This window comes from Phoenix dactylifera, chromosome 6, assembly GCF_009389715.1.
Source record: "Phoenix dactylifera cultivar Barhee BC4 chromosome 6, palm_55x_up_171113_PBpolish2nd_filt_p, whole genome shotgun sequence".
Classification (NCBI taxonomy): domain Eukaryota; kingdom Viridiplantae; phylum Streptophyta; class Magnoliopsida; order Arecales; family Arecaceae; genus Phoenix; species Phoenix dactylifera.
Window position 1 is genome coordinate 7,748,301 of NC_052397.1, and position 27,960 is coordinate 7,776,260.

The 27,960-nt window shown below is 36.1% G+C and overlaps 1 protein-coding gene across 1 annotated transcript; it reads left to right on the forward strand.

Moving 5' to 3' along the window:
- The first annotated feature begins 6,385 nt into the window (after positions 1-6,385).
- LOC103697783 (mediator of RNA polymerase II transcription subunit 6-like) lies at positions 6,386-26,800 on the forward strand. Its single transcript, XM_039127359.1, has 3 exons — positions 6,386-7,210; positions 15,819-15,888; positions 24,644-26,800. Exons 1-3 carry the CDS (start codon positions 6,863-6,865, stop codon positions 24,715-24,717), a joined length of 492 nt encoding a protein of 163 aa, XP_038983287.1. The 5' UTR covers positions 6,386-6,862; the 3' UTR covers positions 24,718-26,800.
- Positions 26,801-27,960: the final 1,160 nt, after the last annotated feature.

Here is a 27,960-nt window from a genome sequence, read left to right on the forward strand (position 1 = left end):
CCCATGAGTTCTCTAAAATGGATTAGGTCGGGTCTACGCGGGTCGGATTGGGTCACGGGTCAATCCGACCCATTTGCAGCGTACTTGTCCACATGAAATGGTACATGATAGGCAGGAATAGCTCTTTGACTTATGATTTCATGTTAATTTGTCAGTCACCTGTCTGGTTTGGTCAAAACCGGTGATGTGATACATTTTTAGCTACTTAGAGATTAAGATGAAGGGTAGAACCAGCATAGCTTGCAAATTAGAGTTATTAATTTTAACTATTGGATAAGATAGCCCCCTTTCAATTTTCCTTAGCTCACTTAAGTACCCCTCTTGGGAGGTTCCAATCAAAGATTCAAAGTTAACAATCCAAGTGAAACTAATTTGCGTAAACAGTCGAGTTTCAAAGTTCATGATTTCAGCTCCGTTGAGTTCTATGTAAATCCTCTTGTTCAGCTTTAACTTAAAAAGGGGCAAGACTTACAATACATCAACCTCATTGTTTTTAATTGGATGGACTAATATCACAAAATATTACTAGGGTGCATTTGGTTCGCAATGGGAATCAAAATTGATTGGAATGGGTATTGGAGTGGCCATATTTTCTGTGGCATTTAGCTCGTGGCTAGAATCTGAATCAGGTGTTGGCTCAAAAGTTAAAATTTTGAAAAATCAATTAAATAGAGGGGAATTTTTGAAAAAAAAATAAGTAAATCTCTTGTGGAATGCTATTTGAATATGCGGAAAGAGCCAAAATTGAGTTTTGGAAAATCGGAGCATTCTCGTTCCCCTTGGAATAGGAATGAGAATAGGACTCCCCTAACCAATGACTGGAGTGGGAGTAACGTGGAAAGGTGTTGAACTTGGGCTAAAAGCTTAAAAGAGAAAATATGTCAGAGCAACTGATTATACCAAGATAGAAATTCTACTACGGCATGTGCAACATAACGAAGATGGTAGTTGGAAGAGCAGTAGAGGTGAATCATTCTCTTCCAAGACTGTAAACACTATCTTGGTTGGCTATTTCAAGGATACAACTCTTATATATTTACCCGCTAATTCTAGGAATTCACCAAAAAGGAGGAGAGAGAATAGAAAGAAAGCAAGAATAATTGCCACAAGATAATTCTCACTAATCAATAACTCAAGAATTTTAAGTATTTCTAGTATGATTACAAGAGGAGCCTTGATGTTGGTCTTTATAAGTAGTACAAGGAGACTTATTTTTTTAACTTTTCAATGTAGGATTTCAAATTCTATCCTAACTCGAAGAATCTTAACTTCTAACTTTCCTAATAATATTAAAAGTTCTTTAAAAAAAAGTTTATTAAAAAAAATAAAACTTTCTAAAATTAACTAGTATCAACTTTTCTAACTGTGATAGAAAAATAATTAATCATCAAAAACTAATCATGTCTTGAGACTTAAGCATATGGAACCTGCGACTCATGCGGTTGGGACTTATGACCTATGTGGCACAACATCATGTACGTTTAGTTCAACCAACATCCACTGATTCATTGTAGATGCTATGACATAGGGAGTCATTTATTTCTATTTCTATTTTCAGCTCAATTCCTTCCAACCAAATATGTTCGTAAATTATTGAATATTTAATCTTTGAAATCTCTCTCTCCGCGCGCGCGCCCACTGCTTGGAACAATGGTAGAAGAAGAGGATGAGGTGGATCTGAGTTCCTATATCTACCTAATATCTCCCTTTAAAGTCACATTGGCCCTCTACTATCAGCAAATTATTCCATTGCTGTGCCATCAATTGTTCGTACGCCATGATGATAGACTTCTTTCCTTTTAACTTTTCTGGGGGAAGGGAGAAAGAGGGAGAAGAAAAACTATAGTCCTGATTAGGAATGGAATGAGCAATTTCTGCAATAAAGTTGTATATCCTCGATTGACATACTGAGTACTAGGAGAAAGTGAATTTTTGGTTTAAAATTATTATATACTATAATGATTATCCAAGCATCTGTCTCTCTCTTGCTCGCATGCAGTGTCACTCCTTCACTTGGCCCTCATCTCATTCCTTGCCAATACTTTGTGTCTATTGTTGCTGTTGTTGCTTTTATTTCCCCAAACCTGCCCCCAATTCAAACCCTAACCCTAATCTTGTGTTGAATACCTGAGCCAAGTACCAGTAGGGTTGCTGAGTTGAGTTGGATGAGGTTTTCAAAATGTTGGATGGGGTTTGAGTTTATCCTATCCTGGATCCAAGCCAATTCAATTTAATTAGTGCCAAAAAAAGGACGTGCTAATGTTCAAAGCCCCTGCTGCTGTAAGCTGTGGGGAAGATTAAATGTACATAGCCTTACCTCATGTATGGAGATATTATTTTTATGTTTTGAACTCATGACGGCCAGTTTATAATGAAGCAACATTACCATGTTGCCAAGGCTCACCCTCAAATTAACACCAAAGTTACTCCCTAAGTAATGGCACTATGATCAGAAATTGCTCAAGAAGAAAAGTGACTCCTCTTTGAGTATATGTGTTTTAAAACTTACAATGCAGGTAAGCAAGGAAACTGTTTAAATTGACCGTTTCTCCTTATTTGAGTAATGATATTGCTATTGTTATTTATCCTGACAACGGATTGGATATTGGTAATTATTCATATTTGTATCCATATCTTTCAATGAATATAAATATGGATATACATATTAAACTGATATCAAAATTAATATTTATATTTATTCTAAATGGATACGGATACGAATCGGATATTAAACATATCCATATTTTTTTAATTTAATTACAGATATAAATCAGATACTTTTTTGGATATTAATCAATTTTTGAGCACAATTCAATAATAAAAACTAGCAATAAAGACATAATCATAAAGGAAAGATTCAATTAAAAAAATATAATTTTAAAAAATTTATTAATAATAAAAACTAATAATTTTATAGAGGATATGCCGCTCAAGGTTGCTTGTTACCGAAGTAGACGGGATCTATGACACCTCTAAGGCATCTCATGACTGTCATTAGTTGCACTTACTAGGTGGAAACTAAGTGAACAAGACCTTCGAAATTCTAGTTGCTTGAAGACAACGAACTGAAAAAAGAGACGAAACGAATGAATGAGATATTTGAGCCTTTCAAGCATGCAGGATGATTCAAAGAATTTTATTCGACTTGGGTATTCGGTATTTGGGTATTAAGTAATGGTTTTAGTTTAAGTTTGGTTAATCACTTAGGCCCGTTTGGGGAAGTTTTTTGAGGGCCAAAAAGCACTTTCTGGCCCTTCAAAAGCACTTTTAGATAAAATAGAAGTATTTGGTAAAATTTTCAGAAAACTATTTTAGCTTTTCCAGAAATCTAAAATAACTTTTTGGAAGTGGAGCTTCTCTAAAAAGGCACTTTTAGAAATTGTCGAAAAGCTATTTTGAGTTATAATATTTTTTTACCAAAATATTCATAATAAAAATATAATAATTATACAGAGAGATAAATGGTCATCGGAAGGATAAAAAATTAATTTATGCTAATAATTATAATATTTTATACCTTTATTACTGTATTATACTATAAATATAATATAATATTATATTATATCATAATATATTAATATGTTATATTAAATAATTTAATATTATGTTATATTATATTGCAGTTATAGAGAGGATAGAAAATTAATTTACGCTAATAATTATAATATTTTATACCTTTATTATTATATTATACTATAAATATAATATTATATTACATTATATCATAATATATTTATATGTGAGGTTAAATAATTTAATATTATGTTAAATTATTATGCTATATTATATAATATTATATTATTATATTATAATAATATTATATTACATTATATTAATATTATACTATATCATATATTTATGTATTAATACATATTATATTTTTATGATGCTCTGTTGTATAATACTATATAATGCCCTTTATGGTCATTTTGTCATATCAAAACTACTTTCTTAGTTTATTTAGTAAACATATGTTAAAGTTGTACAACACTTTAAAAATGTAGTTTCTAAACAGCAAACAACTTTTTATAAAAGCTTTATTTCTAAAAGCTTTACTTTCAAAAGCTCTACTGCCAATAGCTCCTCCATACGAGGCCTTAGATAGAGCTTTTGGTAGGCTACAAAGCACTTTCTGACGTTCTAAAAGTACTTTTAGATGGAATAGGAGTGTTTGGTAAAAAAAATCGAGAAGCTGTCTTAGCTTTTCCAGAAAACCAAAACAGTTTTTTTGGGAGAAACTCCAAAATGAAGCTTCTTTGGAAAAGCACTTGTAGCATTGTTGGAAAGCTGTTTTGATTTATAAAATTTTTTCTTTTTGGACCAAAATACCCATGATAAAATATTATAATTATAGAAAATGTCTATTTATATTTATTAATATATAATGATAATAATTATAATATTTTATATCTTTATTATTGTATTATACTATAAATATAATATTATATTACATTAAATCATAATACATTGATATGTTATGTTATATAATATCAAATTATGTTATATTATTATTCTATAGTATACAATATTATATTATTATATTATAATAATATTGTATTACATTATAGTAATATTATAGTATATCATATATTTATGTATTAATGTATATGATATTTTATTATGCTTTGTTGTATAATACTATGCAATATCCTTTATAGTAATTTTATCATACCAAAAGTACTTTCTCAGTTTGCTTACCAAAAACATATTAAAGTTTTACAACACTTTAGAAATGTAGTTACTAAATAGCAATAGCTTTTCATAAAAACTTTACTTCGAAAGCTCTATTTTAAAAAGCTCTACTTCCGAAGGCTCTATTGTCAATAGCTCTACCGAACGAGGTTTTAATTGGTTCTCTTGTTATATGGGTATCCAGATTTAAATTAAAAAAAAATCAAGTATATTCGCATCCATATTCAGAAGATTTTTGAACTGACTATCTAAATCCGTATTAGGATTCGATCAAATAAAAAAAAATAATCCAAATCCGATCTGAATCGGATACGAACATGGATATAGTCGAATAAAAATTGATTTGTATGCCAAAAAAAATATTTTTATAGCTTTATCGGATCTGCATGCCCCATGTAACTCTCCTCTCCTGCTCCATCCTAAGACTCTACTCGTTCCGCCTCATCTCTTCTTGAAGTATGGAATGGGCACCGGATCTATTGCCATCCTTAATCCTAAGAATAGAATTTTTGATCCTCTTGAGAACCTCCATCTCTGCCAGATAAAACCACATCATAACTATTTGAGCAGCCGATGTAAGATTATCATCAGCCGCAAAAATGGTGTTATGCAGATTATGTGCATATAAAACTCCTATTACTTCTCCTACATCTCGTGATTAGTTATTAAAAGAGAGAAAGTAATCAGTTTTCAACTGGTTCGCCTATTAATTTCAAAACTACAGTCCAAGAGCTAATATGGGTTTGGAAGGTTCAATTCAATAAAATATAATAAAAAAATGTCACATCTTACAAAATAATCTTATATAAAAAATATATATTAAAAAAAATTGCAAGATGTTCTGTCTCGATTCTACCGATGCTCGAGGCTAGAACTAGTTTTTGGGTCTTGCAAATCAATTCTTTAGTGAAATATATTAAAGTTTTTTTATTTAATTAAATCATTTTTTTTTTTATTTTTGTCATTGTCCGATTCAAGGTTAAAATTAACTACGGTTGCAAAAGAATAAAAATATCTTATTTTAATAGCAAATGAAGCTACTAGGAAACTAATAATAGAGGGACATAAGATAAAAAGCCATTAAATGTGAAAAAAAGAGATATCTAAATAATATAAAACTAATAGCATTAATTTTATTATATTTGATTAATTTAATTTGAAAATATTTAATAGAGTAAATTAAAACAATTGAGATCAGAAATAAATTATATTTACACTGGAAAAATCTACAATTACCTCTTTAAAATTTATTTTTATTTAATATTTTAATCTATAATTTAATAAAATATTAATCAAACTATTAAATTTAAATAAAAATTACATATTATGCCAAAAAAATGATATAAGAAAATAAGTATAAGTAATTCAATTTTTCACAAGGGATATAACAAACTATTGTGCGTAAGTATCATAAATATAAATTTTTAAAAAATATAATTTAATTTTATATAATAATAGAAATAATAAATTATATTTAAAAAATTAAATTATAAAAGTGAAAAATTTCAGGACCAAGTGTACGGAAGAGAACCCAGGGAGCCACGCCCGGCTTCGCAACTCGCAAGCTCCACCTCCCGCGCCTGAGCACCTGGAGCGACCAGCATGTCATCAATATATATATATATATATATATATATATATATATATATATATATATATATATATATATATATATATATATTTTATTTTCTTAAATACCCCACTCAATCCAAAGTAGCTCAAGTGAAAACTGCCGTGGTCTTGCGCCATGTTCTCCCTAATCGCAGAAACACGGACCTGATATATTTCATATTACAATTTCTTTTTTATTTTTTCTGAGAAGAATTTTTGTGATTCTTATCGAAGAAAGGTTTTGTTTTGTTTTTTTTGTTTTTAGTTCCTCTGTTAGGGATGAATCTTGTAAAGGGCAACCTTAAACTAAGAATTCTCTGAGAAAAGATGTTTCACGATTGTGAATCCTACCGGCCGATGGCGGCGACACCGCTCCTACCGGCGGTGGCGATGTCGGTGGGGGGCGAGTGGAATCAACCGCGGATGCCTCCGCCAGCGGGGACGGACATGACCGGGATCTGCTTCCGGGACCAGCTGTGGCTCAACATCTACCCGCTCGATCGCAGCCCCGTCTTCGACTACATTGCGCTCTCCGCTTTCTACGACTGGTCCTGCAACAATGAGCAGCTACGCTCCCGCTCCATCCACCCCCTCGACCTCTCCTACCTCTCGTCCATCCTTTCCCTCAAAACCCCACCATCCGTTTCTCTTTCTTTCTGTTTCTTTTTGTCCGTCTTCTCTCAATGAGTTCGATATGTGGGTTTTTGGTTCTTTTTTGCGGGTGATTTTTAGGAAGATGACGGGTCTTGAGTACATGCTGAGCGAGGTGATGGCGCTGCATTCTGTTTGTGATTCGGAAGCAGAGAGGGATGGGCCGGAGAAGGTCAGCCCAATGCTCACTTATTCCATCCTCGATGGTTCCATCTACCAGGCGCCGCAGCTCTGCAACATCTTTGCTGCCCGAATGGTGAGTTTCTTTTCTTGTACTTTTGGATTGTGCAAATGAGGATTTTGCTGCTTATTGGGGGATAATTGATGATTGGCGAAATAAGTATTCTGATTTGAATTTTTAGCTTTGTTTATGTAAAAAAAATATCATTTTTACATTTTTGGTGTTTAATGGCGAACTCTGACATATTTTTATCCTTCATTTGTTTGTTGTTAATTTGGTGTGGGCTAGGATTTGGTACGAAATTTGATAAAATTGTGTTTGCTGTACTGTTTTACTGTAATGCGAGTATCATTTAAGAGGAAACATATGAACTTTGTAATAGAGAATAATGGCAATGATAATGAGTATCTGAACCAATTGCTTGCGGGATTTGTGTGAGTAAACTGCATCAATATCAATCATAATCAGCCTAGAATGATGCAGTCAACAATTAATTACAGAATTCACATCTAAACTTTAAATTCTTCCAGCACAATTGGATGGGAAATCTGCTGTAGTGGCATTTGCACTTGAAGCCAGGTTTCCCTTTCAGATACACATTACAGGCAACGGCAGACTCTGAGTTTTGGGAACTGGCCTTCAGAGCCTTTTGTGATAATTGTTGTCATTTTGTGCTCACCTACTATAACTGTATTAGTTGTTCCAATGGACGTTTTCATTCTTTATCTTGTAAAAACTAGCTGTCACAAGAAAATTTGACATTTTGTGGGCTATGGAAATTGACCATGTTTCACTGTGCCTTACTCTAAAGAGCTATTCAAGTATATTTATTTTGTAACCTGTGTCATGGTGAAGAACAAGAGTAACACACACTTTTTGGATCTCTCAAGTATTTGCCAAACCATAAACTTCCATTCAAAATTACATACTGTGGAGACAGTTGTCAAGCGGTGTAGGTGATGGATCTAGCCAATTGCACAATTGATAGACTTGGTAAAGTCAGTTTATCATTCTTTGACTTTGTTTATCTTATTAGATTTTCATACTATTCAATGAATTAGCAATGTAATGTGCCTTAAGGCACATAAATTTTTTAAAGCAATTTCAAGATGTACAATAGTTTATAACATTTATTTTGAACATGCAAGTAAAACTGAGAAGTTAAAACATATATCATTACTCTTTTAGTTCAAGCTGCTAGAGATTGTTGAGCTTCCTCAATCGCCCATTTTGCTAGAGGCCGGGGTTTGGATTCAGAGTTTTGATTAAAAGGCCTACGGCGATTCCTTCTTTGACATATAAATTAGTGCTTTGCTACAATTTGATTTCCCTTTAGGTGTCATTATGATGTAACTTGCGTTATTATTGATGCCCATTTTGCTCAATCACCCATTTTGCTTCTTTCCAAAATGGAGACTGTTACCCTGGTCTGTTGATAAGTTAAAAAAATAAGTTGATATGATGCTTAAACAAAAATGCATTTTAGGATTTATTGATGCCTTTGTATCTGTGAAACCAGTCAACATCTTCAATATAGCGATGTCCTTATGGAGGGAATGGATTATCAGGAACGACATGTGCATAACTTGCATCATGGATGCAATCCAGTAGCATTGATAGGTGTCTTTTTTCCTTGTGGAGATTGATGATATGTTGATTGACTTTTTATGTATTTTCTGATTTCGATAATATGTCGATATCCAGAGGGTTTTAGACCTTAACTGATTTAGTGATTTGTGTTTACTATCTAATTATTTTAGATTTGAATCCAACCTGGTTATAACAATATCTATTGGGAGGAACCATATTTGAATCCATTCTGATTAGGAGGCTCCTTAATGAGAAACCATAAAACTTGATGCCCGCAAAGTCTATCCTCGTCTGCAAGAATAACAATAGTGTTCATAAAAAAAAATTCAATTTCAAGCCTGAGATTCACTTAATGTAAACTTATCAGTTGATGAAACTGAATAGCTTTTCAGGATTGACGAAAGAACAAAAGAATGCCCTCCACATCTTTGTGGACTCAAACTCCAGCAAGAATGCCATCAGTACCTTTTCCACACATTTCACATTTAAATGAAGAGGAGAAAGAATTCTCCTTCACTCAAACCTTTGTCAACTTAAAACTAACCTTTCAGAGACTTTTTCACCAGCGCGAAAGCAAGCATTTATGTTACAAGTCTTCGTTGAATTATGTTACTAGTATTTGAGAGAACCGTCATCTCTAAACATACTGCATAACACTCAAACTAGCCTTATCATGAGATTTTCTAAGTTAAGCTTACATGCTATCCTTGTGATCTCCTGTATCAAGCATTTATTCATATATTACTGTAAATAAATTGCCAATAATGAATATGTCTTTGATTAGGATGCTCCGACTCCAAAATCAATAGTGCCAAACTTCAATATTTTCTTCATGATCTTGTAATGCTCATAAGAAAATGTTATTAAATTGTTAATCTCTACCACATACCCTTTCTGCGAAACAAAAGTGAGAACGGCTCTTGTGTTTCTCATAAAAACTTTGCTGTGTTCCTCAAAAACCATATTACATCATTTGGATATCATCGCTCTTGTGTTTCTCATAAAAACTTTGCCATGTTCCTCGAAAAGCATATTACATCATTTGGATATCATCCTTATTGCAGAAGCCAGGTACTATTATGCTAGGGTATCAAACTATTAATACTACTCTGTTATTATTCATGATGTCGTAGATTTGTGACACATAAATGAAAAGGAACCAATTAAGATGAAATTGGAGAAGGCCACATAATGTCAATATGGATTTCTAGTTTTATAGACAACTGGAGAAGGTTAATTAGGGGATGCTTGTCACATACTTGATGGTTTATTTAAATCACTGATTCCGTATCTGCTTTTGTTATAGTTCTTAAGACAGGAATTAGGCAGTCCCCTTTATTTTCCTCTTCACTCTTGCGGTTGCAGAAATTGCATTTTAGTCCCAAAATGAAATCTTTATTGATAAGATCATTAAGAAACCCCATGGTATTATTTCTATTAGCATCAATAGAGGACTGAATGATTCTGTGTTAGATGTTAATGGGTGTTAGACTTTGAATAGTGCTTTTATTATTCATGATGCATGTATAAAAAAGAGCATCCTAGTGCATGAGGCTCCTGCCACTGCAGGGTCTAATAAATAAACTTAGTGTTGTATTTAATGCTGACTAAGAAAAGTTTGTAATCATGCGCTTAGGAGTTCTAGTTTTATAAAGAAGTTGAGAAGATGGATTAGGGTTGCTTATGTCCTACAATTTCCCTTTATGACCAAGATCAGGAGCTATTCATAGAGCCGGGGTGCCCCCGCCTAGGGAAGCAGATCTGTCCTCTATTAAGGGATGTCGGTGAAGTAGTCGACCAGTTGTACGGTCTAAAGGAAGCAGACATCTGGAGAGACTGTTCGACATTAAGACATTAAGGGGTCCAAAAACGATGAAGAAAATCGGGTTCATTCCTATTTCCCCTTCTTTGACATCCATGTAATTAGGTGAGGCACTCTACCTATCGTAATTCCACCGTTCCGTGGGAAAGACTTCTCTTGCATTACAGGTCTGCTCATCTATCTCACTTATTGTATTGGAAGCAGTCAACGGTAAGCAGCTCAGTCCACGGATCCGGTCTCGGCTAAGTGATTAACAGATTAGGGTTGGTTACCAGTCTTCGATTAACATGGTAAAGGCATATCCTAAAAAAAATGGGAATGATTGTTGGACCATCAAAATGAGATTGCGATAATCAAAGTGCCATGAAACTCTCGTCTAATCCGGTTTTTCACGCAAGAACAAAACCTATTGAACTAAACTATCACTTCATTCGAGAAAAGGTTGAAGAAGGTGAGAACAATTGGCATAATAGACTGGAAACAAAACTTGGAAAAGATCCATACTTTCTTTATTTGAGGGCCCAGCTCATTAAACAGGAAAAAACACATAACACATGATTGCACAAACCATGCACTGGCCCAGCAAGGCCTTAATCATGCGCTTTTCTTACCAGATAAGTTTATCACACGTGCAGGAGAATTCAATTATACGGTATTTTAATTTTTTTTAAATTAATTTTCATTCAATTCCCTGACTCATTCTGATTCATTTTCCAAGGTTGTCCTTATTTCTTAATCTTCTTGTTTTTGGAGGTGAAGGTGCTCGGTAGTAAGGCGTCTTAACTTGTCAATAGGAACACTATAGCAGTTGTAAATATCATGATGAGAACAACAGTCTGGCATTGATCAATTTGTAAATGCTTGGTTTTTATGTGTTGGCTTTTCTTCAACAAGAAGGTTGGTCTGTTTCTTTTTTTAATGATTGGATAACATTTTGAGACAAACAGTTCGTTGATAAAACATGACCAAGTAGGAGCAAGGGTGACGGACAAGGACAAGGCTTTATTCATATTAGTCCAATTAGCTTTGTAGTACGGTGGAGAGGCTAGTGTCCTCTTACTTTGGCCAGCCGCTCATATGGACAAAATCAAATATCTGAAGAAAAGTTCAGTGGTTTGGAGAAGATCATATGCTTCCATGAGAGCAAGAATTCAATTAGAACAACTTTGTCAACTGTCTGGATTATTCCCTATTTTAATATTCTGATGGTGAGCTAATTATATTGAGGAGCTTTGAAGGTATTTCCCAATGGGCTCAAAGAATTTAAAGGAAAGGAACTTTGCAAACCATCAATTTTGGCCTTGTTTATCTAGTTTAATATTATGATAATGATAACTAATTATATTTAGGATGAGGAGCTTCTGAGGTTTTTCCTATGGGTTGAAGGAATTTAAAAGGAAGCAACTTCATGCACTCTTAGAATTGGCCTTCTTTGCCCTATTTTGATATTCTGATAGTTGTGGCTAATTATATCAATGAGCTTTTAATGTATTTCTTATGGGTTCAAAGAATTTAAAGAATTTGACCCACACAAAAATATATATGACAATTCGACATAAAAGGTCTTTTGGGCTCTATAATTTCTCTTATTTATTATTGTTCATTTATCTACTTATTTAGTTATTATGTTGGCGTTGGAGGATAATTTGTGTTAGTGTTTCTAACAAGGACGACGGAATCGGTACCGGGCGCCGTTTCGGTTGTCCGACAGGACGAGTCGATACGGGCCAGCGCCGTGCCAGGCCCGTATCGACACAGTGGAGGAGGCAGGAGAGAGAGAAAAAGAGAGAGAGAAGGGGGAGAGGGAGGCCGGAGAAGGGCCGTCAAAGGTTGGTGACCCGGGAAGGAGGCAGAGAAAATCTCTACGGCCGGAAAACAGGGCGAGTCTCCTATTTCGTTCGAAATAGGAGTCAGGCCCTTTTTTTATTTTGTGATTTTTAAGTGAAGTCGGTAAGCGATTTGCAAAATAAAAAAAAGGGCCTGACTCCTGTTTCGAACGAAACAGGAGACTCGCCCTGTTTTTTGGCATAAGAGCCTGGAGGAGCGTCGTCCGCCCGGCTTGCTGGCCGGCATACACCTTGCTCTCTCTTTCTTCCTCTCCCTCTCCCTCTCGCTCCCTCCCCCGCTCGCTCTCGCTCCCTCCCCCGCTCGCTCTCTCTTTCTCTCTTTCCTTCTCCTTCTCTCCCTTGCAACAGATTTCATTTATGTTGTCGGAATCGTGCCGGTCAAGCCGCCGAGACGGCTGAGAACGGCTGTAACCATTCGGTTCAGGATGGTTTCGCCAACCCTGTCAAGGTCCGTTGAGTCGGTTGGAACCGACCGGTTTAGCCTGTACCGTACCGGTACCAACTTCCACCGGTACGGTACAACCATGGAATTCGGTTTCGAAACCGAACGGTTCCTTGCCCGTACTTGTGTGAACCGGTGCAGTTCGCACCGGTACAAGCCTGGTAGCGGTGCGAACTGCACCGGTACTTGCGGGGAAGAAGGAGGGAAGAGAGGAGAAGAGAGGAGAAGAGAGGGGAAGAAGATTTCTCTTACGCTATCGGGCCTGTTTCTTCCTCTCGAGCACCTCGCGGGGAAGAAGATCTCCATTGCTCGTGGGAGAAGGGGGAAAGAGAGGAGAAGAGAGAAGGAGAGAGGGGAAGAAGAGAGGAGAAGCTCGGAAAGAAGAAAAGAAGAAAAAAAAAGAAAAAAGAGAGAGAGGCCGCGGGGAGCGCACCCGCGCGTGGGGGGACGGGTGCGGCGCGTTCCCGCATGCATTCCACGCGGTGGAATTGCCAGCCCACGTGGGCTTTTAATGCTAAATGCCACTCTGTAGCTTAACGCAGATGCGCGCGCGTCTGGGCGGTTTTTTTTTCTTTTTCTTGAACTGGTTCGGTACCAGAACGTTCCGGTACCGAACTCCACTGGTACATCAGTTTTGTTGGTTCCGTATACCTTGAACCCTGGTTTCTAAGTTATGGGACCTATGTTTGGGTACCTATGGTTAATGGAAGCTTGAAATGAGAGAAAAATTTGGGGTGGATGGCAAGACAGGCCCAATTTTAAAAGAATCTTTTAAGTTAAATATTTCTAGTTTGAAGAGGCTCTAATTCATGCAATTTCTTTTAATTAGCATGTCCAAATGCAATGTGGGTGTCCCTGATTATGTCCTTAATTTTATTACCATGTAAAGCTTTTGAAGTTAGAGGTGTAGATTAGTAGTGTCCTTGATAATGTGGTTACTTAATTATGGAAAGCAATGGAGTAGAAGTGGTAGTATTCTGCTGTAGTGGGTACCTTGAGATTGAAGTTTTTAGTCTTGAATCTTGATACTGTATTTGTTATAGTATGCTCACCTTCTGGATTCATGGTCTCACAAATTTTGACTAATTGTGCTTGACAAATCAACATATAACGACATGGACTTTTGACTTCATAAACTGTCCAATCCAGCCTATATTTTAGTCCATGCATAAGCAATTAGATTGCCAAAAGCACTTACATAAGCATGTTGTTGTAGTTATTGGAATTGGTACATCTAGTAGATATTGGGATTGGTAATATGCAGTGACATAGCCCTGCATTCTTATTCTAGCTTTGAGACATAATATGAAAATGTGTCCTCATTTTGAATGGAGGGATGCTTAACAAATCCACACATAACAACACGCTCCCTGGCATCCTATTAATGACATGCAACTGTAATATAAATCACGGCATTTTTGGCTCATTTGAGGCACGTGTTCTAGTTAGTGGGTGTAGTATGTGTTGTCTAAGGTAGGGCTATCAAATGAACGAGCTTTTTGCCAGCAGCTTATGTTTAGCTCGAAATTTGGATCAATATCAGCTCGCTCGATAATTATCTAAGACGAATGTGAGCCAAGATTTTGAGTTCGAAAAATAAACAAGCTGAACATGAGCTAGGCCTATCTTCCTTGCTCATGTTCAGCTCGATAGAGCTCAAATATAAATAAAAATGAGTAAATAATATTATATTGTTGAAAAACAATTCAATATATAACATTATATACCAACTAGTGTTGAGAGGTAGTATGTAGGATTTTGACTTATTTTGAGATACTTTTAATTTTAATGTACTTTCATAAGTACACTCCCCATATCAGGAGGTGCACTTGGTTTGATTCTCTACTTAAAATGAACTTATTAATTTATATTTTGAAAATGAAGGGAATATTCATATCGCTGAGTAGTATGGATTATGGAGTTGTATACCTCTTCTAAAAGTGGCCTTGAGATTTATATTGTTTAACTAAGAGTGGGGTTTTAACTTTGTTGCTGTTGGATCAAGATTTGATCTAATGGCTCATAAAAAAAGGAAATCCAATTCTTGTTGCCCTTGTCCTCCACCCGTTTTTTCATCTCCATGGCGGCAATGAAAACCCACCTCCATGCGTTTCTTCTCCCTCAACCTGCCTATGCCTCATCTACCGTTCCTCTTCTTTCTATTAGGACTGTGAGTAGCAAAGCTTGGAAAAGAGGCATGTTCTTTCATCACAACAAAATATGATCCTCCAAGTAGACATCTTCTTAAAGATTACAATTGTGGATGGAGGACTCGAAAGAGGAACACTTAGAAGACAATGTAGATAAGAGGATAGTGATTGAAATCCAAGTTCTTTTTTACTTCTCTATGTAAGTTTGTTTCTTGTTCATCCATCCTTCTCAAGCCAACAAGCAGAGCTCGAACTGGATTGGAATTTGAATGAGCCAAGCTCGTGCTGGCTGTTCCCAGCTTGACTTGAGCTCAAGCCAAGCTCAAGCTGACCATGTAGGATGACCGGCTGAGCTAAAGCACACCCCAGCACCCTCATGTTTGGTTCGTTTACACATTTTGTCAAATGTAGTATTACATTGCCCATTAACTAGTACTATTATTTGAATATATAACGTCAGCAGCTACTGGGCTCTTTCCCTCTCCTCTCCCTCTCTCCCTTTCTGGTACATACCATTAAAAAAACGTGTAAGAGGATTTTCATCCGAGGATATGTAAGAACGTGGAATAGGATCCCTGCATGGTAATAATAGAAGGTGAAATGACTGGTATTAGTGTTACTAATTGCATGTGATTTTTTCATGGCTTCATATTTTTGTGACTATTTGGTAATTACAAGCTCAAAATCTATTGAATCACTGGATGTTTGAAATCGATAACTTCAGTTAGGGGAGTGTTACTATGTCTTCCAAACTTTATTATTTTAAACATCAATCTGTAGTCACTCCTGAAAATATTTCTCTTAAACTATTATCCCACTTGATTTATTGCAGGGCAGGGCTCTTTATGATATATCAAAGGCTTTCAATATAGCAACCTCAAGGTTGGAGAAGCTTGGATATGGTATATGATCATAAAACCTATATACTTGTCCTGATACTCATTGAATAACTTGGGATCGTATTTCGTTATTCCATTTGTTGATTATATTAATTTTATATCAATTTCATTTCCCCATCAAGTACCTGGTTGTACTAATGTGAATTTACATTCATAGCCCACTCGAAATGAAATTTAGATGCTAATAGCATTCTGACTAGTCTGTACATGCAAGACCATTTGAGGGTGGCTTATGACAGCATAGTTGACCAAAGGAAGGGTTTAGAAATAGTTTGACTGAAGAAATCACCCTGCTATTTTGTTACAGAAAACAGGGTCGGAACATTTTTTTGACAATTATTGAAAGGTGAAGAAATTTCTACTTTAGGGTTTTAGAGGAGGTATTTTCGAAAGAACAATTTGCTAAATGCAGTCTACTGTTGGGGATTCTCCTTGATAGTCTTATAAAAGAAATTCAGGTCACAAAATGCTGAAAATAAGAGGAATGATAAGGTTTACAAAAGTGAAATATACATAGCACTCATGAGATGAGGAATAATAGAGGTGAATGTTTGTTTTAATGTGTGTGATAGAGAGAGAGGACTTGGCCAAAGAAGCTCCTTTATAATTTCTTTTATGACTTGTTTTCAAGTAAGCTAGGACTCTTCAAATATATTATTGGCAATCTAAATTTTAGTACTTGTGTTATTATATGATTTTTAACATCTTTAATGCTTCACAGGCAAAAGGTAAATGTTTTTGAAGGTTTAGAAGGTTCATTAACTATGAACTGAAAGTTACAAAACGAGTAAGCTTTTAGAATAAGAACAAATGGTTTTATTTAGTTATGGATTCTAACTATTCGAATAGGCTTTTTTTGCTAATGTGTTTAAGATGTGTAGATCATGCTAAGTATCATGAGTTTTGATTAACATCCCCTAATTTACAAATCATCATCTTGTTATTGGAAATCTTCTGCATTTGTTAAACACTAAATGCATAGTCAAAAAAATCTTTGAAACATTTATTTTTGATTTAGATGTTAATGTTCATGATTAGTGATGTGGATTCACAATTTGGATTATAATGTATCTTACATTGATTATATTTGGGCAACAATCTAGTTGATACGATTGTAATGTACCTCCACTCTATGCATATCAATTTGTGCACAATGAGGGATGTGTATTGGTCACTTATCTTATTGGATTAGGCAACAGAGATCACACTAAATAGACCTTTTCTCTGTTAGTCAAATTACTAGGCTTGACTCCATTTAGACAACATACTAATAAATTTAAAACAAGAACATGTGTAATCTCTATCCAATCAGGATGCTATATATGATGATTAGTGATATGATTTTTCTTGTAATTGCTTACCACCTATTTTACATAGACAAGATAGGGGCCCAAATTTGGCCAATTGGATTTTAACAAGATAGGACGAACCATATCGAACCACCTGGTTCGGCCCGTACCGAGTTGATCCGGTGGGAAACCGAGTCGGTTCGTCCATTAAATTCAGTTCCGACACCGTACCGGCTAGAATGGATTCCGAACTGATTGAAACTAGTAGGAAAAGGCCTGAACTGGATCGAACCAGTCGGTTTTGTTTGAACTCCGTGCGAATCGGCCGAAATCGTTCGAAATTGGCTGGTTTCGTTTGAACTCAGTGCGAACCGGTCCGGTTCGGTTTGAACTTGGTGCGAACTGGACTGGTTCTATTAGAACTCGGTGCGAACCGGATCTAGGCCTCCTTTCCCTTTTCTTCTTTTGTCAAAAGGTTCCAATACCTTCTCTGCTTCATTTAGAGTCTTAAGGCCTAATCGATTTTTCCTTCCCCTCAATTTGCAAAATCACACCAATTTAACATGATTGATGGACGATCCAAGCCTAAATAAGGTGTGCTTTCTCTCTCCTATCTCATTTTCTCTATTTTTTGGCTTAAAAAATAGCTCAAAATTTATAAAATAAAAGAAGATCGCGCCAAAATTTTTAATTTAGGCTTGATTTTATAATATTTCATGCATCCTTCTACTTGATTAGCCATAATAGCCACAGGGAAGCCGGTTACCACATGACTTCTTGTCCGAAATATCCTTTCAGAGATATAATCGAGTGATGCTTAAACGAGGCCACTACGCTATCCGGTCGACTCGATCAGGAGGACGACATACATCCTCCCAACATAGCCAGACAAAGAGGGGTATGAAGGATAAGTATGCAGCGAGTGGCACGAAGGGTAAGCAGATAGCGAGTGGCACGAAGGATAAGAAGACAGCTACCCAGCACATTAAAAAAGAAAAACAAAAAGCACCTGCAACCCTAATAAAGAGTGTGAAGGAGCCGGTTCTCTCAGATTGAGAGACTAGGAGCAACAATTCTGGTGATCATGGATCTGCTGGTTAGGGAAGGTGTAGAGGACATGAGACTACCATTTATGAGACAACCGCAGGGTGGTCTTCAATTTATTGGTGAGTCTCAGTTTATGCATGCTACATAGGATAGAGACCATGGTGCATGATTTGGTGGAGCCTGCAAGGATACGATTGCATATAAAAAATGGGCTCTTCGAGATCATTCAGAAAGATGATGCAGCTACAGATGACCTTGCACGTAGAGTAAGATCCATAAACGTATCAGGTTCCGAATCATATACTGGATCCTATTATCCACAACCAGAGAGCTTATGATCCATACGAGTACGGATATGATATGGTGCGTTGGTGCGTCTGAGGCATCTTACGGTGGCTACTATCCTATGCAGCTCGGAGCATCTTACGGATTAGATTTTGCTTCCGACTTATTCGGATGAGCTCCTTCACAGTCGTTTTATCAGCCAGAGGACACATCTCAGAGCCAGAGCTTTAGTAAGAGATCCGAGAGTGCTTATAACTCGGAGCGCGTTTCTTATAAGATGAATATACAAGACTACAACACCGCTTGGTTAGAGGGATGGCTGATGTTCCTCTTGACTATGCTAATAATTCAGATATCTACGAGAGACATCGCCATCCGACTAGATTTTTGATATCAGTATGTATGTTGTACTTTAAATATATATAATTGATTATATTATTTTATATTTTTTATGTCACTACTTGATTTGAGGATATTTCATGTTGCTTATTGTAGCATGCAATATCTCACTAATCATTTTATGTTTTATATAATTTTAAAACAACAAGATGCATTATTAGGTTAAACTATGATCATAGAAACATTAAAAAATATCAAAAATATTAAAAAATATCAAAAAAATTAAATTAGCCTTACAATTATTGAAAAGGTTGAAAAAAATTGATTACCAATTAATTGAACTTGAAAAACTAAAAAAAAATAATTGGGCGAGCCAGTACAGAACCGACATGCCCAAGCATACCGTGTGCCAGTATGGTACCGAACTGGTACCGTACAGACCTGTCTACTGACTGGTATGGATCTTGGTACTGGTTTGGCGGATCTTGAATTTTAATGTATGTAATTTTGGTTGAAAGAGGCCATGCATCAATTGTAAATTGTCTTTCAAAGGTTAGTCATATCGGCCCATACTATCCCGTGCCGACCATACAGAGTCATATTGTTATGGTACAAGTATGGTGTTGAGGTTCAGTTCGGTATATGAGCCAAACGATTTTGTATCAGTTCAAGCCAAGCAGAACTGATTAAAACTGCTTGGTACTGACTCATACCGCGCAGTTTCAGATAGTACCATGGTTGGGAGTGAGAAAAAATGTTAGAAGTCTATTTCATCATGGGGTGCGTACAATACCATATTGATTGTATTATACCGAATTGGTAACATATCATTACACTTCGATATCGGTTTTGCGGACCTTTGTCTTTCATCAGATTGTACGACTTGTATCATTCTGGATGGGCCCTTTGTCCCACAAGGCTACAACTTCATATCCCAGCTTGACTCCACAAGGCTACACCATGTTTCTTTCTAGATCCTCCCTTCTCCACTCCTTACTATACCTTTTTTCTTATACTAAGCATGGTTTGTAGTACTGGTTTTGGTACCCATACGATACTAACAGTATAATGTCATTACTATATGGTTCTTGGTACCAAATCTCAGTTCAAGGGGCATGCTAAGTATCAGTTAACTATCGGTATGTGTCGGTACATCCTGTGCAGACTTGTATAGTCTGGTATTGCAAACCATGAATTACTAAGCTTTCTTTTTACAAAATTAATTTTATATTTTCTACAAAACTGCGTTAAACTGTCATTATGCATTTTAACATGCATTGCATGCGCTTGCAGGCTTGTGTGCATGAATGCATGACTTGTAACCAACTGGACCTTGGCTCAACTATTTGACGTCGCCTTTATGCATCGCCGTGCACCAGGAATTCCTATTTGGGGCTATCATATTTAGGCTTTTTTCAAATTTTCTTTAACAACTTTCATTTTTCTCTTGTTTAGTCTTTCAAGAAAGATTAAAATACCCTTATTCTAAGATTTTTTTCATAGTTTGATGTGCTCTTTGTGAGACTAGTATCCATGTAACATGAGCCCTCCAACTTTTCCATCTAGGTTTGGATCAGGTTTTGATCAACATTAAAAGCTCTAGAATCATTATTTGCGTAGACAATAGAGAAAATTCATCTAAAAATGGGTGAAAATTATCTAAAAGGTATCAAGGTGAGTCAAATCTTCTAAAGGCTAGGTTTGGGTTCAGGAATGTTTAGGAGCTTGCATTGCCATTAAGTAGGGTAGAAGTTTATCATGTTATGACGACTTGGGGGTGTTTTCACTAAGACATCACAAAAAAGGCTAGTTAATCATATCAATTGGGGTCCTTGGGCTTTCTTAAGTACCCAAGACTTCCCCAATACACCCACCCGCCAACACACACACACACACACACCCCCCTGATATGGGACCAAACAATGATTGTGTGTGTCTTTGCAACAACGTATCAAAATGATCTATTGCAAGCAAATCTGGTTGGTCCATATTCCAGGTCTGAGAGTCGCCTCCAGCCAGTTAATCATATTCTTTTTGAGCCTGTTTGTCCTTTTCTTGTTCCATCGCAATGCTGACCAGCCACCATCTTTACCTTTAAACTCGTCTAAAAACCCTAATTTTAGGGCTGCCACAGAATCCTTGTTGTTGACAGTTCACTACAAAGGTATCTTTTTAAGAAATACGGTGAGGACACCATGTCCAAGGCTTGAACCTTGGACATCTCCCAAGAAAAGAGGGGTGCAACTAGCTAAGGTAAGTCTAGCTGGCCACCACATAAAGGATCTCAACATGCTTCTGAAATTGCTGATTGTGGAAATTTAGGACATTATGCATCTTAACTTAGGTTGTCCTAGGTCATTTGTGATGAATTATGTCAGAAATGGTGGATTACAAAAATGAGGATGCATAATAATACCATAGGATATTGAGATATGTTAGACGCATTAGGTATTTTTTGTCATTGTATTACAAATCCTTTTGGATTGCTGGTCACGCATACCTTTTTGTGCTTCTTGGTTTTATGTTTCTTTCTCATGTTTTAGGGTGTATTGTAGGATTTGGTGTGCATGAGGTAATAATGGTATAAGATTTGTTTCTTATTTTGTAGACTTAAGATATATTCAATTCTCTTTGTATTTCTAACAAAGAGTGTTAGATAATAGCTGAAAGTGGTCTGCTAGGCATGAGATTTCTAACAAATTCCTTTTGGATGGACATAGTGCCAACTGCCAAGTAATAAAAAGAAGCTTGTATCCTTGCGGTTAGGGCATCATGGTCTTTTATTGGGTACATGTTGCTGTCAATGTGGAAGATGTTGCGCTTTCATACTAACTATTTTTTATTTCTAATTCCTTTTGGACCTAAGCATCATTATGTATTGCTGAGTCATGGAGGGTTTGTGTCACGCTCCCACCTCTGCGAGGCACGTGAGGCACCTAGTGCCCACGTGGGGGCCATATGAGGGGGGAACACGAGGCTCCCCTGCCAGATATTGTCCGGTTCTGGGGCTTCACGCAAGCATCCTTCACCCCTCCTCGGTTTTGTTTTCCACCCAAAACGCGTCTGCAGGATTAGAAGATACCCACCTCATATGCCCAGGCTCTGGAACGAGTCTTTCTGATGTGGGGCTATTGGGCCTCACACCCTTCCCACCATCGGACAAGAGCCGTCCTTGGCTCTGATACTAAATGTCACGCTCGCGCCTTCGCGGGGCACGTGAGGCACCCAGTGCCCATGTGGGAGCCATATGAGGGGGGACCGCGGAGCTCCCCTGCCAGATATTATCCGGTTCCGGGGCTTCACGCAAGCGTCCTTCACCCCTCTCCGATTTTGTTTTTCACCCAAAACGCGTCTGCAGGATTAGAAGACACCCGCCTCATATGCCCAGGCTCTGGAATGAGTCTTGTCCGATGGTGGGAAGGAGGGGTGTGAGGCCCAATAGTCCCACATCGGAAAGACTCGTTTCAGAGCCTGGGCATATGAGGTGGGTGTCTCCTAATCCTGCAGACGCGTTTTGGATGGAAAACAAAACCGGGAAGGGGTGAAGTACGCTTGCGTGAAGCCCCGGAACCGGACAATATCTGGCAGGGGAGCCCCGTGTTCCCCCCTCATATGGCTCCCACGTGGGCACTAGGTGCCTCACATGCCTCGCAGAGGCGGGGGCGTGACAGTTTGTTGCAAGAATACAAGCTTGTAGGGCCTATCATGGGCATGAGAGAAAAGTTTTTATGTGAACTAAAATATTACTACACTTATAAAGTGATGGGCATACTCTTTCACCCTATTCATACAAATGGAAGAGCCAAAAGTAGGCTGTTAATGGTTCAGATAAAATCCGATCGATATCTGTATAAGACTTGGTGCAACAATAAGGTTGTTCCATTGTGACAGAGGTCATGGGTTCGAAATACGGAAATAACCTTTTTGCACATGGGTAAGGCTGCATACATTTGATCCTCTCCAAACCCCACAATGGTGAGAGCCTTATGCACTAGGCCGTTATTTTTATTCGTTTCCTTATTTGGTATAAATCAGATTTTGGATAAAAAATTTGGTGTCCAATCAGGTCTGGATCTGGACTTAGTTATCTACGTATAAATCTTACTAGATTCAGATCCGAATCTAGATTCAGATTTTATAGATTTTTAGATCCAAATCTACATATCCCCTAGAAAGACCTCGAAATAAACCTAGAATCAAACCAGTGACCTTTAATCCAGAACAATGTTGAGTTTTATTTTATATAAGTAGTTTATTTTACTTATTCAAAATCTATTCACGTCGTTAAATAGTCATGTGATGTATATTGTGATATTCTTATTTTAATCATTAATTTTACAAAAAAATAAATCTTCTTCTCCTTGATAAAAATTGAAAAACAATATATTTTATTTTATTCTTTATTATATTTTCAGGACTTTATTGTTAACATAATGAAAAATATTAATAACTTCTATGTATTCCTACATTTATATAATTTTTCTTACAAGGTCTACAAATAATAAATAATTCATGATTATTTTTTATTTATGCTTCAATCAAAAAGACATAGCGGTATTTGATGTAGAAAATTTTTAATATTTTTATATTGTATATTTTTATTTTAAATAATTTTTTATTTTTAATATTTAATATAGCTAGTTGAACCAGTTATTGAGACCCTTGACTAGGTCTATCTCAGATATATTTTGTTCACATCCTTTATGATTATATAATTAATGTTAGTTTTCACTACTGAATTTTTCTAAATATCAGATTTATATCTGAATACTGACTTATATATGTACTTGTTCAGAACACATATGGATGTGCTTCATATTAGATTGGTATCTGTATTCATTTAGAACAATTGTGGATACTAATTTGGTATCTATTTAATATCATATCCATATTTGAGACCCTTGACTAGGTCTATCTCTGTGCAAGTTGAATAACTATGTATTAGACCCTTAATAATTTATTTGCTACGTTCAATTTGGATTGTGAATTTTGTTCACATCCTTTATGATTATGTAATTAATGTTAGTTTTCATTACTGAATATTTCTAAATGTCAGATTTATGTCTGAATACTGACTTATACGTGTACTTGTTTAGAAAAAACATATGGGCACAACTAATATCTGACTTGTAACATATTTGTTCAGAACAGATATGGATGTGCTTCATATTAGATTGGTATCTGTATCCATTTAGAACAATTGTGGATACTAATTTTGGTATCTATTTAATATCATATCCATATTTGTATTTGTTGAAAAAAATATGGAAATACTAGCATCCGATCTATTCTCAGCCCTAGCTAAAGAATATTTGACATTTTAACTGATTTATAATGTATATTCCAAAAAGCAAATTGGTCGATCGTTAGTGCATTGATTAAAGTACTAAAATAACAAGTTGGCTTTTCCTTTCCATTTGATGACAAAGGGTGTATACCATTGCTCAAAAACTCTAAAGGGGTATCAGAAAGATTTACAGATAGCAGTTAAATGACAAATATACCATTTTTCTGTATTTCCATGAAACTGAAAGGAAAGAGGGTTGTTTGATTCGTAATTGTGTGGATTCATCGATGACCATGTAATGTACTTCCCTATGAGTAAAATAAACTATTAAAGTAATTTCCAACTATGTTTTCTATCAGCAATACCTTTATATTTTTAAAATCATGCATGTGTGATATATACATGTAATGCACATGTTTCTCCTTCCTGTAAGGAATGGAAAACTTATTTTATTATTTGCTTTGCAAATTCATTATTTCAACATACTTATATGTTATTTCTGTTGCAACAGATGCAGAGAATAAAGACACCAGCTCTGAGTCCAAGACTGCAGAGGAGACCAATGACATCAAGGAATTAAAATGAGTTGGCCATATTCTTGCATCATTGCAATGAGAGCTAACTCGGTCATGGTTTTCAATAAAACCATTCTCTTGATGACATGCATTACATTTTACATGTGGTAGAGACAAATAATAATTTTTTTTTCTTATGTAAATAAAATGAAAAATTCTACCTCTTCACAATCTTTTCCAGACTTGAGTGAAAAGAGTCTGTTGGAAAAATACTACCAACATTGACATGTACAAGAGCCTTAGTTTATATGCTGTCATGAATTTTCCCTAACCAAGTTCTTCAAAGAGCCCTTACTAAGATGACATATGACTAGAAAATAGAAATGGACATCTTATATAAATATTTGATGTTGTCAAATTAGAAAGTCAAGTTACTTGGCTGAAGTGGAAGTCAAGGGACTAGATTTTCAGTGGAAACGGAATATATTTAGCCTTCTGAATATTAATATTTCGTTGTGATAGTGTAGGATCACATAGTGTATCTTGTGGACTGAATAAATGTGACAACACATATATAAACTATTCTTTAGTTTTGATATGTTTTTGGCTGTACTTGTCCAAAACCGTCAAAACAGCCTTAGTGTTTAAGCATAGGACGGAAAAAAATGTGGTCAGAACTGATTTTAATTTTTGGTTGCGTTGCCCTTTGAGTCTCTGCCAGATGAGTGCACGACCTCTTCAAAATGAGTAAAATGTTCTTAAATATGTAAATATCCAAATTACAAATTCAATGGGTAATTTGTCATATGAAGTAAAATGAGTCACTATGGGTGGTTACAAGGAATTGGTGGAGCTCTCAATGGATGGCCAATACCTTATGGCTCAATGTGCCACCAAAGTTTGCGGAGGAAATGTCATTAGGTAATTCAAGCACAGGAATTTAAATTTTCATGTCCCTGTATTTCATGAATTAACACAAGACAGAGAAACATAAACAGCATCCATATGGCACCTGTGGCTTGCATCATTCATGCTAGAGCAGCTGTCCAATCTTCGCTCCTTCTATGGCTCTACTCAGAATTCGAAATTAGAGTACAAAGAATCAGCTCCTTCATGCCTGTCTCCTCGTGTTATTTAATTTTTCCCTGATATACACCTCTGATGAAAACAATCAACTCTATCCCAGATAGCTAGTTACTGGATTTGAGCATCTGTGGTTCATTATGAAATTTTAGAAACAGGAAGAGGCTTCAGTGATTGAAAGATGGAGGTTTTGGTAACTATAGAATGAATATGATTTGTTTCTGACAGAGACAGGTTTGCGGGACCAATATTATTTTCTCATGAAAATGAATGATAATTGAACAATGAATGGTCCATAAGTCGTACTTTTTGACTAACTCTGTAAAAACTCTTGATGCAATCTTGGAGTTTTTATACACTGTAATGAAACTTGGTAACGTTAATTTCTTTTTCTTAGTAAAGATGTGCTGAATGGCCTCTGACCCACAGATAGCTAGTTGTGACCTTTGTGTTGTACATTGGTAGAGATGGAGTAGGTAGATCCTCCTAGAGTAAAAGTCCAATTCTTGAACTGTTTGGACTTTGGATACATAAGATTGCCTTTTACTGTGTTGTTTCTTCCTTCCAGCATTTTATTCCTTAAAGAAAGAAATGAAACTGGAGTTGATTTTTCATCATTTCTTCTTTCTATCTTCTCCTTTTTTTCTTTTTTTTTTTTGCAGCTGCCCCCAGCCGCACCTCCACCACCATGTCCAGAAGGTTATGCACCTCGTTCGACCTACGAGGCAGAGAAAGGGCTAAGGGACCAACAAACAGCAGATCCTCCTCCTGTAGATCCTGTCATTGCCAATGCCCAGCCAAAAGGGTTATTTCAGTGATGATTCGCGAGCGGTACCAGTGCCTCCAGTCTTAACTAGTATATTGTGCTAACGACAAATTTCCCTCTAACCAATGTCTTGGCTTTCTGATTCACAATTGTCTTATTGTTGTCTCCATATCAGATCCGCCATTATTATACTTGTTGTATCCTTTGTTCTCATTTCCACCTTTTCCATGTAATCTACTTGATAGCTGGAATCCAGCATAGTTTAAAATAAGCACCCCAAAACCAGACAGAAGAGGATTTTCTTGGAAACAGCAGAAAATTTGTGAGACTATTTAAACAAACTTCTAGGAATTTTTTTTTCTGACCTAAGTGCATGACATAATAACGCTTGACTGCATAATAAACATGCAGACTAACCCTTAACCAGTTAGCATGAGATGGCATGAAAAAGGCTGGTTGTTAGATATTTTACTGCAGACAACCAACAGGTGAAGCATAAACTTTCAGAATAGATGTTCATCGCTGCTACCTTATTGTAGTTAAAGATTGTGGCTTTATTTGGTCACTGGCAAAAGGTGGGGAAGTCAATTATCTTCTTCTGTTTTAACTGAGAAAATTTATAAAAAGAAAAAGAATCGTTAAATGTGGGTAGGTTATCATGCAGCATATCCTATATTTGTATCTTAATTTTCTTGCATAATCAATAAAATAGGGAGAAGACATCGAACCCTGTCTTTTTTTTAAAAAAAATTCTAAATTATCTCTTTGTTGCCAAATTTGATTGGATATTGACCTTGATATTTCTTCTCTCATACTTACCAAGCTCTGATCAGTACAAATTGAAAGATTTTGAGAAATTAATTGGTTGATAAGATATCAATCCGTCATTAGTGTGATATATACAATATCTAACTGTTCTTCCCGATCTCTATCATTTGATAAATATCAGGACGTTGGCTGATATATGATTATGAATTAGATGATACTATAGTCTTTATATTCATTTTAGTAACTTGTTGCTAGTTTCTTCATCAGGAAATAATGAATTACTATGTTAAAAATGAGTTTATCTCTTTTGGTCATATCAGTTGGGAATTTGGTCATTAAACTCGTTATATGTCCGCAGACATATGGCATCTTTAGGGTCTATTGGTGACCAATAACTGGTATTAGTTGCAAGTTCATCCGTTCTCACACTGTATTCCCATTTGGGAATTTAGTTTTTTATCGCGAGGTAGGCTTTCGTATCATCAATGGATCTTTCGCTCCTGTTATGGGATCAACGGGTGCTGCCAAATGACCGAACTGGTGTAACATAACAGAGCTGAGTTGCCGTAATTTGGTGAATTCTTTGATACGGTTTCTAACAAGTTTATTTTGATCATATAACTGAATTTTCTGAAAGCGCCCCGTAAGTGAAATAATGAGTGCTAACCCCTCTTGCCTTGGTGACCAGGGGGCTTT

Coding starts and splice junctions, on each gene's coding strand:
- LOC103697783 (XM_039127359.1), top strand. CDS start 6,863: ATGAGCAGCTACGCTCCCGCTCCATCCACCCCCTCGACCTCTCCTACC. Junction 7,211..15,818: donor ACATCTTTGCTGCCCGAATG/GTGAGTTTCTTT, acceptor GATTTATTGCAG/GGCAGGGCTCTTTATGATAT. Junction 15,889..24,643: donor GTTGGAGAAGCTTGGATATG/GTATATGATCAT, acceptor CTGTTGCAACAG/ATGCAGAGAATAAAGACACC.